At 43.5% G+C, this 11,942-nt stretch overlaps 1 protein-coding gene and 1 long non-coding RNA gene across 2 annotated transcripts in view; one reads left to right on the top strand and one right to left on the bottom strand.

Annotated features, from left to right (window-relative positions):
* Window positions 1-514: 514 nt before the first annotated feature.
* Window positions 515-9,475, bottom strand: LOC119566648. The gene is made up of 3 exons (XR_005225935.2): window positions 8,943-9,475; window positions 3,526-3,675; window positions 515-716 (listed from the first exon to the last, which is right to left on the bottom strand). It is a non-coding gene; the product is annotated as an uncharacterized LOC119566648 (long non-coding RNA).
* OXCT1 (3-oxoacid CoA-transferase 1) overlaps window positions 8,318-11,942 on the top strand; it is a 125,434-nt gene continuing 121,809 nt past the window's right edge. The window contains exons 1-2 of the mRNA XM_037902729.2: window positions 8,318-8,828; window positions 10,676-10,784. Coding sequence (XP_037758657.1) covers window positions 8,721-8,828; window positions 10,676-10,784 — 217 coding nt within the window. The 5' untranslated portion in view covers window positions 8,318-8,720. The remainder of the gene's footprint in view (window positions 8,829-10,675; window positions 10,785-11,942) is intronic.

Raw genomic sequence — 11,942 nt, 5'->3', positions numbered from 1 at the left:
GCTGTGTTGGGCTTATTGAGAGATGGTATGTCGGTCTCCAACATGGCGTGTAAATATGGCCGCAACGAATCTAGCATCTGTGCCATCAAGATTCGAGAGAGAGAAATTCGTCAAGCCGTGGCATCAGGTGCTCCAATAACTGCTACAGTGACGAGCCAGGTGCGTGATAAGACTTTAGTGAAGACTGAAAAGGCATTAAACTTATGGCTGGAAGACGTGAACCGTAAACATGTGCCTATCGATGGCAACACTTTGCGAGAAAAGGCTCTTAGCCTCTACGCGCTGTTCATACCTCCCGACGAAGAGGGACAGCCTTCTGATGAGGAGGAATTGAAAGCCAGCCAAGGTTGGCTTAACAGTTTTAGGAACCGCTTCAACCTCACAAACATGCAGACTACTGGTGAAGCTGCATCTGCCAATGAAGAATGATTTAATTTCGGAATACGATCCCTCTATGGAACGAAGCCTCAAAATCACACGTCGTATTACAGACGATTTGAGACCGTATCAAGAAATGTTTGAGCAGCTCAAGAGACAACAGCGACAGTTGCCGATCACCATGTTTTTCAAGGAAAAACAACCAGCAGCAGATGAGCCTATGCAATCAAGTTCTCGAGCTGAACCAGAGCCCACCACTTGGTCTACGACTCGCTCTCCATCACCCAAGCTCTCCGTCACCTCCGTCTCCTGGATCGACATCAAGCCCTGACGACCCCCTGTAATTAAAAATACAGTACTGTAAAATTATATTTTGCATATATACTCTTTATTATATACTGTACATTACTGTATACATTATGAATTTATACATATTACTGTACAGGGTTGTATACACAAAACCAAACACAGTATACTGTACTTTCTGGGCAATTTAACGGACTTTCAAGGGTAATTTTGACTGTACGCAATTGTGGCCTTACGCGCTGACTTTAGAACCTAACCCCCATGTCAGATGCGACACCATTGTAGGCATCTGAACCCCTAGAGAGAGAGGCAGCAGTGTACATGCCCAAAGCTGAAACATCGGTCCCCAGGGAACTTTTACTTTGAAAAATTTAGGCATCTACAGGATTTGGCTGGAGTTTTGTGGATTGCAGTAGAGCCAAAACTGGGATGTAGATGCGTAAAACAGGGGTATATATAGGCATCTAAGAGAGAACTAGAACTTTATTAACTAAGGGCTTGCTCCTGAAAAGTTCTGAGCACTCTTGTGAGGTGCTTCTGCAGACTTCAGTGGGAGCTGAGGGAGCTCATCAACTTGCAGGATAGAGGCCACACTACACAGGACTACCCTGAGAAATCATGATTAGTTAATGGGCTAATCAGAACATGCCAAATTGCTTAAAACCTAACTGGTTTTGAGGAAAGTGAATGTAAAATCAAAACATCTGCTAAACTGAGCCCACTCCTCTCATTTTTCGCATGTGTAAACTTTTTAAAAGCCCATACTGATATTTCTCACTTTTAAAAAATATTGCTCCTAAACTGAGAGTTTGTATGCTAACTTTAATGCTTGGGCAGATCTTTGATCTATGGTATAGGGTGGGTTATAATATCAAAACTAGTAAACTTTAATTACTGAGTTATACTGGTGGCATCCGCTTGGCTGATGCTGTGCAAGGGTGTGAGCTTATTCCTATGTTTATACTGGTTGATTGGCCTCATTTCTTGCTGTTACAGTTTAAACAATGTTTTATGCATTTGTTCAAAGGTTCAAACAGAGCATCTGAAAATAAACAAAAAGGGTAAGAAGAGTTAGTTCATTTGAAGTCCAGTATTGCCAAATGAGGTGGTGAAATGTGACTTATTTTTATTCTGAATTTCCACTGTATTAGACAATACAAAGAAAAATGAAGTCTGTATTCTTAAGCAACTTAGCTTGATATACTTTTGCACAATGAGTGAAAGAGCCATAATTATTAGCTCTTATGTAAATCAATGTTCTGCTATTAACATATATAAGTTTAGGTTCCACCTTGTCAGTGACATAGGATGAAGGAGATTATTTTTCATGCCACACTGACTTCAACAAGATTTCATAGAGTCATAAAAAATGGTTACTTACTTGTACCGTAACCATTCTTTGAGATGTGTTGAGCACATATACATTCCACTGCAGGTGTATGTGTGCCCAGTGCACTTAAATCGGAGACTTTTTAGCAGTATTACTAGGCAGCATATGCACCCCTGCTCTCCTTGTGCTCTCAGGTGATGGCATAAAACAGACAGATCCACCGCTTCTCTCTCTTCTCCTTCAGATCTCTGTATATAATGTCTTAAGTAACAGGGAAGGTGAGAGAGCCATGGAACATATATGTGCACAACACATCTCAAGGAACAACAGATACTTCAGTGATTGTGCATATATACATTCCTTTACAAGTGACTTACCAGCAGTTCCCTTACAAGTAGGGGGACTTTGGATCATGTGACACTGACTTGCCAAAGTTGGCATCGTCACAGGAGCCTTAAGTGATGGCATAATGACTGGAAAAGCTATGTACAGATGACCATTTGGCTGCTTTGCAGGTGTCAGCTATTAGGATATTGCCAGAAAGGCTGATGAAGTGGACTGAGCCCTGGTGGAGCAAGACGTTATTCTCAGTGGAGGACACACTTTTAGCAAGATGGTAGCAGAGCATAATGCAGTCAGAAATCGAATGTGAGATATGCTGAGTTGATACTGATTGACCCTTAATTCTCTCAGTGTGTGCTACAAAAAGCCTGGAAGAAGTTCTGAAGGACCTAGCATGATCCAGATAGTACACAAAACTCTATGAACATCCAAGATAAGAAGTTTTTCTTTAGCTTTGGAAGAATGTAGTTTTAGGAAAAATACCGGAAGATTAATAGTTTGGTTCAGATGGAAAACTGACACAATCTTAGACATAAACTTAGGGTATGATCTATGCCCCAAAAATGCTGTCTTCATAGATAATAAAGGTAGAGAGGTTGTAGCAATGGGTTCAGAGGTAGAGGTGGAGGAATACTGATGAAGTGATTGGTGCCGGCCTAACAGGTTGGAGAACTGGTGATAGTGCTGAGTACACCAATAATGCCGATGACTCTAAATGCTCCTATGCTATGGAGGGAGCCAGTGGTGCTGATCATGCTGATAGTGCTGAAAACACTGGAGTTCCCTTAAATGAAGCCAGCTGCAGCGAAGCAGAGTCTGATAGGGAAAGGCAGAGAAGATACCTTGCCAACAAGAGCACCTGCAACAAGAGCAACAGGTAAGTTCATTGGTGCCAGTGGAGCTGAGATAGACTGGATTAGCTGGAAAGGAGAAGAGGGACCCACTAACGGTGAAGATACTGATCTCAAAAGTGCAGAAGGAGCCAGAGTTGATGGTGCTGCCTCAGACAGAGCTGGTGAGTGTTTAGATTTGTGATGTCTCAAGCTGGTATCTGAAGATTACTAGAAGATTTTTTAGGAGATGTCTGAGACTCATAGACTTGTTAGCATTGGAAAGCTTAGAGTGCTTCAAAGAGGCTGATGATGAGGGCAATGGGTGACATCACTTACCAGCTGTGTGCCTCAAATGAGGGGCAGCTGGAAGGCACTCCTCATCAGTCTAAATCTGCTGCTTCATGGGTAGGGCTCAGTTCTGATGCAGGATGCATCGCTTCTTTCATGAAGTGAACTTTGAGGCGGACATCCCTCTGTTTTTTAGTCCTGGTGGGGGAAAAGGTACAAATGGAGCGTTATCCTACACATGGCCCTCAGCAAGACAAACCAAGCAGCTCTTGTTCCTATCCGTGACAGGCATAGCAGTGCCCTGTGGCATACTGCTTAAAGCCTGGGGATTTTTTCATAATATCCTCTGGGTAACTACTAAAACCATAAGTAACTACACTGCACTAAATACGATAACTGTGTATACTAAAGAGTTTTGAAATACTGGCTAACCAAAGCAAATGCTATCAGGAGCGCCAAATCTCACTATGCACAATGAGAAAACTGAGAAGGAGGCTGCAGACCACCCCTTTTATATACCCTTGCCATGGAGAAAGAGGAGAGCAGGCGTCCGTGCACCATCTAGTGGTGCTGCTGGCAAAAGTCTCCAATTCAAGTGCATTGGGCCTACATACACCTGCAGTGGACTATGTATGTGCACAATCACTGGAAGAAGAGCTAGCAGGATCCAATTTCCATTGAAGGCAGAGGAAAGACATGTGACTTTGGATCAGGCACTTGGTGTCTGGGTCTCTTCTTAATGGAATATTTTTCTAAACTTCAGTGAACAATTTGTACTGAAATTGTACTGAATTTGGATTGCCACTATGCAATCAATATACAATTCTAGTCAGAGACTTCTTCAGCATTTCCATACATTTTGACCTCTTTAGAGGTAGAGACATGGAAAGCACTGGGAACTACTCTCCTGGGGTGTCACATGATGAGTATTGAAGTTTGCAGTGTAGAATGAGATCAAAATCAAGAGTAGTTTAGCTGTAGAAGTGGGGAAGGAAAACGACTACTTTAAATATTTGGTTTATGCAAAATTTAAATTTTGCTATTGCTATTGCCAAAGAATTATGAATTATGTTGTTTGAGTCTTTTCTATCCTATAGACATCCAGATTTTTGTAACTGTGCACAAAAATGCATCTGGCATGTGTGTTTGTGAAATTACCATAAGTACGTACATATCTGCAGTGTTGTACACGCAGATGGCCAGTTACCCATTTAGCTGGACATTTGAACTTGTATGTTTAAAAATGTGGTCCTAATATTCTTTGCATTCCTTGAAGCCACCTGAATTTATTTTTGCCTGTTGTCTGAAAAATGACAACATGGTGTATGATTAAGATGTTAATGCTGGTTAACACTGTGATATCAGGCTTCTCCGCTAACTTGTAGCTGTCATAAATATAAAGGGAAGGGTAAACCCCTTTAAAATCCCTCCTGGCCAGAGGAAAAACCCTTTCACCTGTAAAGGGTTAAGAAGCTAAAGGTAACCTCGCTGGCACCTGACCAAAATGACCAATGGGGAGACAAGATACTTTCAAAAGCTGGGAGGAGGGAGAAAAACAAAGGATCTGTGTCTGTCTGTGTGATGGCTTTTGCCGGGGACAGAACAGGAATGGAGTCTTAGAACTTAGTAAATAATCTAGCTAGGTATGTGTTAGATTATGATTCCTTTAAATGTCTGAGAAAATAGCTGTGCTGAATAGAATGACTATTCCTGTGTGTGTGTCTTTTTTGTAACTTAATGTTTTGCCTAGAGGGATTCTCTATGTTTTGAATCTAATTACCCTGTAAGGTATCTACCATCCTGATTTTACAGAGGTGATTCCTTTACTTCTATTAAAAATCTTCTTGTAAGGAAACTGAATGTGTTTTCATTGTTCTAAGATCCAAGGGTTTGGGTCTGTGGTCACCTATGCAAATTGGTGAGGATTTTTACCAAACCTTCCCCAGGAAGTGGGGTGCAAGGATTGGGAGGATTTTGGGGGGAAAGACGTGTCCAAACTCTGTTTTTTTCAGGAACCCACATAAAGTTTGGTGGTGGCAGTGGAAATCCAAGGGCAAAAAGGTAAAATTAATTTGTACCTTGGGGAAGTTTTAACCTAAGCTGGTAAAAGTAAGCTTAGGAGGTTTTCATGCAGGTCCCCACATCTGTACCCTAGAGTTCAGAGTGGGGAAGGAACCTTGACAGTAGCCTTTGGCCTGCTCTACGCTACAGTTAGGTCAACTCAAGGCAGTTTACATCAACCTAACTATGTATGTGTCTACAGTAAAATTTTGCTCCCACCAACATAACTGCTGTGCTACACCAACTTAATAACTCCACCTCCATGAGAGGCATAGACTCAATGTCAATGTAATTAGGTTGACCCAGTGTCAACGGAGACACTGCATTGCTTACCTTGACTGTTACTGGCTTTTAGAAGCCATCCCACAATGCCTCACCCTGACAGTACAATTGATACAAGTGCTCCTGGTGAGGACATGTACCGCCGACACAAGGAGCAAAGCGTAGACACGCACAAGTGATGTAATTACTATGGCGGCTGTATGATTATGTAAATTAGGTCAACTTATTTTTGTAGTGTAGACGTGGCCTTATACTCTAAACAGATTGTTAGTGAATGGATTTTCATCCTTGTCTCCATCAATTCACATTCTATTGTGGCCCCACAGTTTAGCAGAATTGATCAAATTCAGCTTTACACAGTTTTACAGAATTTAGCAGTCCTGTGCTTCAGCTACTAAATAACACTGCGTATTTGCCATGCTGCCATTTATGTAGTAAACTTCTTAAGATTAAAAGATGAGATGCTGAGCGTGGAGCTAACTTTTCAAAGAAGCGCACAATACCTTTTGCACTCCCAAGACCCTCCTATAAGTCTGAACATTTGACAAGTGTACCCCATGTGCCTGTTTGCACTTAAACAATAATCCAGTTTGCACGCACATGACTTCATGGGTACACTCTTGTAAGCCTGCTGGGGTTAAGACCGTCTTTTTGTTCTGTGTTTGTGCAGCACCTCACACAGGTGCTCCAGTAATACAAATAATAAATAACATTCACTTTATACTCCTTTAAAAATTGACTCAGTAGGTCAGAATTATTCTCTTCTACATTTACATATAGTTGAAGAAACCATGCTGAGCAGTCTTTGGTTGCCAGTGGTTTGGAACTGGAACAAAGAGGGTGACACTGCTCAGAACTGTGGTTTAATGACAAATCTGTAAGGGGATTTTCTACTTTCATGAGCACCAACCTCCCTCATGTTATTTGTAGAAAACATATATAATAGTGGAGGGATGCTTTGTGTTTTTCTTCTTCCAGCAATAGAAATGCCAGCAGCAAAAGCACTGTATCATGTAATCACTTAAACAAGCTATCATCTGTGCTACTGATGTTCTCCTACCCAGCTGAAAATGCCTGGAAGTGACCATGTGATACATGGGTAGTGGCTGAGCTGAGAGTGCTGAAATTTAACCATTTAAAATCGTAACATTTTGTATTACAGTATTTTAGATTTTTTCAAATTACATTTGTATGCAAGCAGGTATACATAGTAGAAATATTATATACCTAAATACAGTCCAGAAGAAAAGGGAAACAAGTATAAGTTTAAACATAGCAAATGTGACACATTGTTCAAAGTTTCAGATGAGAAATGTACAAGAACAGATGTCTCTCTTCAGGGATAATTCAAAGTTGCATCCCCTCTCTAGAATGTGGGCAGCAATTGTAACAGAAACATTACAATAGTAGTTATTTTAACATTCATTATAGAAAACATGGCTTTTGTTTCATGTTTGCCATTTTGTGGTTTGCTTTCAGTGTTTCATTTTGTGACTCTCTTCCTGAAGATGTTCTCTCTCCCCATTTGTTTTCTTAATTTTTTTTGAAGAGCTAAAAGCTAAAATATTCATAAGCACTATCTACCCAACATCAAGATACGCGCTGGGTGTAAGGCTGGTTGCTTGTCAGATTGTCACAGATGGGCATGGAATCTGAGAATACTGGATACTAAAAATGAACCTGTGCAGAGTTCATCCATTGCAGAGGCAATAGCAGGGATGAGGAACTGCACAATGTGTAGCCTGAACGTATTCAGAGAAGTGAGACTGAAGTATAGCCAGCTCACACAATCAGCTAATTCACTTCCAGTGGCATCCCCTGTCATCCTCCTTCAGATGTCAAAGTAGCTCCCACACCACCATAGATTATTTTTAGAGAATTTGTAGTTATCAACAGTATTTTAGGAAATTTGTCATTGTCATTTTTTTTCAATACCTTAGCAACATGGGACACGTGTACATTTCTAGAACTCCTCAGCTTACTCCAGAATATTATCAGTAGGTCCCTTAGGGCCAGGTCTAGCTATCATTTATGCACATGAGTAATTCCAGGGAATTTAGTGGGACTTCTTGCAGGTATCAGGTTATTAGAGACCTGTTTGCAGAACTGGGGTCTTTCTCCTTCGAGCGTTTCTATGGTTTGGAATTCTGTCAGATCACGGGGACACAACAGCCGGCTCTGTAGGGCCAGGGAAGGAAACTGGCCACCGACTATACCAGTGCTGAAGGTCAGATAATCCCCCGTGTGCTAGGGCTAAAGCCTGTCACTCAGTAAAGTAAGATTTCATAGGAGAGCAGGATCAGGGGGGCTGCTGGGAAGCGGGGAAATTGGGGGGGGGGGGGGGAGGGGAGCAGTTCAATGCCCTATGCCCAGTTCTTTGCCCCCTTGGCTTCAGTTGTCATCATGTAATTACATCGCCCATGGGGCGGCTCTAACCCAGCGCTGCTTCCACTGCTGACCAGTGTGGTCCCCCCGGCCCTGCTCCCGACTTCAGTGCCCGGCAGCGGACTTGGGTTCCTGCACCGCGTCTCAGAGCCCGGGAAGGGAAGCTGGGTGCCCCGCGCCTTGCCGGCCCTGCTCAGTCTGGTGGGAGCTGGGCTGAGCCTCCCCCCCATCACACACCACCCAGGGCGCCCCCGATCATCGCCCACCCCCAGCTGCTCACACCTCCTCCGCAAGGGTTAAAAGCAAGACGTCAAGGGCAGCCAGCGCCGAGCCCCTGCCCCACCCCGCTCCCATGTGATCGCGACGCCCGCTGTAGCCGCCGCCTCGCGTTCTCGCTCCGCTCTGTCCTGCACCGGCTGGGCAGCTGCAGCCTCCGCCCCAGCGCTCCTCTGCTCGGCCGAGGGCAGCTCCCCGGCGTCTGGACTCTCCCGCCCCGCGCGCTGCGAAGCCCGAAGATGGCGGCTTATAAACTCCTTGGCAGGCTGAGCCCCGGCATCTCCCCTCCCGCCGCTCGGGGAGCTCGCAGGGGGAGCGCCCCGGCGCTGCGGGCAGCTCAAGCCAAGGTAAGGGGCAGGGGGGAGGGGCAAGAGAAAGTCCCCCAGCTCTGAGCGAGTCCCGGTTGTGCTGGCCTCTGTCCACAGCACGAGTGCGTCCCATTGACCGTGCCCTGCAGCGACCTTGTGAATTGCCTTAATCGATGGCCTGTTTCCCCGCTTTCCGCCTTGCTGCATAGCCACGGGCTCCGCGGCGCCGCCGCCGCCTCCCCGCCCTGGCTACGCTGTAGCTGCTGTCAGATTCGGCTACAAAATGGCACGTTTCAGCTCTGCCCGGCCTGAGAAGCGAATCTGGAGAGTCCTTCAGCCCAGCCAGAGGGCGGCGTGTGGGGCTGACCTTGGGGAGGGAAATCTCTTACTTTAGGATCCTGCCCTCTTTACTTTTCATAACCAGCATTCAGGCCTTCCCGTTTCTTCATCAGATCCGTTCTTGCGTTAAGTGGGTGCCTGTTTTGGTCTGTAATATGCACAGTGCAAAACAGCGTCTTATAAGATGCAGTGTCCTCCCTCCAGCTAGGTCACTGTGTTGGATCAGAAAAGAACGGAAACTATGGAGTCATCAGGGTGTTATGATTAGCTGATAACGAGCTAGTTGTTCAGGACTTGTGCTATTGTCTTCCGGTAAGACAAGATATGACTTTTTTAATACACCTGTGAACAAATTCTTGGATATTTCCTCAGCCCCAGAATGGCCTCTTCTGCTGCGAGAGGCTTCTTACTAAGCAATATAGATGAAAACACTAGTCTCTTTATATTGCTAGCTAAAATGTATTAAAGGGGAAATGAACTACTTTCACCATGCCCTTTGGTAGCTTTTAAATTGGTTTTAATAAATGGTGTGCCTCGCACAATAGGATATGGAAGATTGGGTCTGATTTTGGGGTTAGTTAGAAAAGTAAAAGGGCAAGATAAGATTTCTAGGGCTAAAATTCTAGATGTAGGGCCTATCTCCTGCAAGTTTGAAACTTGATTTGGAGCTTTGCATGTAGTGACCTTGCAGGATGGGGCCTGTAGTTCATAATCTGAAATCTTTTTTTCAACATTTGGAATATTGATGACTTTGTAAGATGTATTCATCAATTTAAAATATGCTATTCATTGTATAGCTTCAACATTTTCACATTTCATTTGACCTATAATCTTACCCACATAGTTATGTATAGTGCAAACAACGGACGATGATTCTGCGTAACAAATCACAAACAGCACTTAACAACTGAAAACCTAGTTCATTTCACCTTGGCAAGGCTTCCTAAGCTAAGGATTTATATCCACATATTTATATATCTCCTTTTATAGAAGTGTGTGTGTGCAGATACTTAAGCCAAACAATATGGGTAAAATGAGAAGCATATTCCACCTGTACTATTTAGAGTTGCAGCCCCATAATTAATGTTAGTGCCAGACACTTTGAAATCAGTATACTGGGTTAAGTGAGTTGCATTTATTGGAAGAAATGGACAAATACTGATATTTAACTATGGACATATTTATAAAATACACTGGCATCTGTAGACAAGATCATCTTATTAGGCTATTTCTTATCTAAAGAGACCCCTAAGTGGAATCAATATTACATATAAACATAGTAGCATAATATATATGTCATGAATGCCAGGAGAAGCAGAGCAGCCAGAGGTGATCTTTTGAAGGACCAGGAAGGGCCCTGGTTCACAAAAAGGTATTGGAGCTCAATCCTCCTTCCTTTCCAAACGCTGGAAGACTCTTTGCTATTCAAACTCTGAACTTAGCAGATGCAGTCTCCTTCTACACAGTTCATGGGATACTCCCCAGGATAAAGCTGTAATGCAAAACGGTTTGTTCATGCATGCTGATTTCTTTTAATGTTGTTCCAGATTTGTGGCTGCTATTTCTCTACCAGCAGCCATCGCAACACCAAATTCTATACTGACGCTGTGGAAGCAGTAAAAGACATACCCGATGGGGCAACTATACTTGTTGGTGGTAAGTATTAATTTTACTATCCTTCATGGAGAAAACCTCTCATCTTCTGAGTAGGACAGTCTCAACTTGCATTTTTTAATTGACTAATTTTAAATAAAAAATGGTTAGAACACCTTTTAAATATCATGTACCGGGGAAAATATTTTGTTTTCACATAGCATTTCCTACTGTCCTATTGATGATTACAGGGGCCTTTTCAGTAAGGAAAAAACTGACTGAGTCTTAGCAGAAAAAAAAAAGGGGGAGAGACAGAGAAAATTCCCCCTCTAACTGTCAGTAACAAAAATCTTGGATGTTACTTCGATGTGGAATGTTTTCAGGTGGGTCGCCTTTTCAGGTTGCTAGTATCTCTTTAAATGGTGAGACAAAAATTTGCAGTTTGGTAAAATTTAATATAGATTTTGGTGAAAAGTGGAAGATGGAAAAAATTGGGAGCTGGGGAACGCAGACCTCTTGCCATCTGTTTAGCTCACATCTTCAAGCACCTCTGCAGTTGTCTGCATATCAATGAATTGATTGATGGCACCAATTTAATACCCTATTTCATCTCTGCCCACCCTCCCAATAGAGCTAAATATGTTGATTTATCTCTGAGACAGAAAGAAGAGAAATGCTAAGAGTGGGGGGGGGGAAATGGGTGATGACTGCCCCGGACATGGCAGGGAGAATGGGCAAACGGAGCCTCTGGCATGGGGTGGAAGGTGGGAATGCAGGCACACACACATGGCATGGGGGAGTGGAGAGGAACAGAGAACTCATAGCAAAGGGGAATGGGGAACCCTGACAGAGGGAGAATGGGGGCACACAGAATTGCTGGCAGATGGAGAGATTGGGGGAGCCTGGTTTGGGAGGAATGGGGGTAATGGAAAAATGGGGGTGCACACAAAGTCTTTGTCATTAGGAAGGCTGCAGGAAGTCTCTGAAATAGAAGGGGTTGGGAGGGTGGCACACAGGGAGCTTGTGCGTGGAATGGAGGAATGCAAGGAGCCCCTGATTTGTGCAATGAATTTGGTCTAAAGAAGCACCAAAGAGTGTGGCCCCCTACTTATATTGTGCTTAATGAATATGGGTAACTTGGGACTTGAGCGCCAAAGGCCATGTCTACATTACAAACTTTGGTTGATGCAAGTTACGTTGGCATAAAGCCACTGCAATTAG

Source organism: Chelonia mydas, chromosome 5 (genome assembly GCF_015237465.2).
Source record: "Chelonia mydas isolate rCheMyd1 chromosome 5, rCheMyd1.pri.v2, whole genome shotgun sequence".
Lineage (NCBI taxonomy): Eukaryota > Metazoa > Chordata > Testudines > Cheloniidae > Chelonia > Chelonia mydas.
Note: the sequence above shows the minus strand (reverse complement) of the source record. Positions and strands in the feature narration are given on the sequence as shown.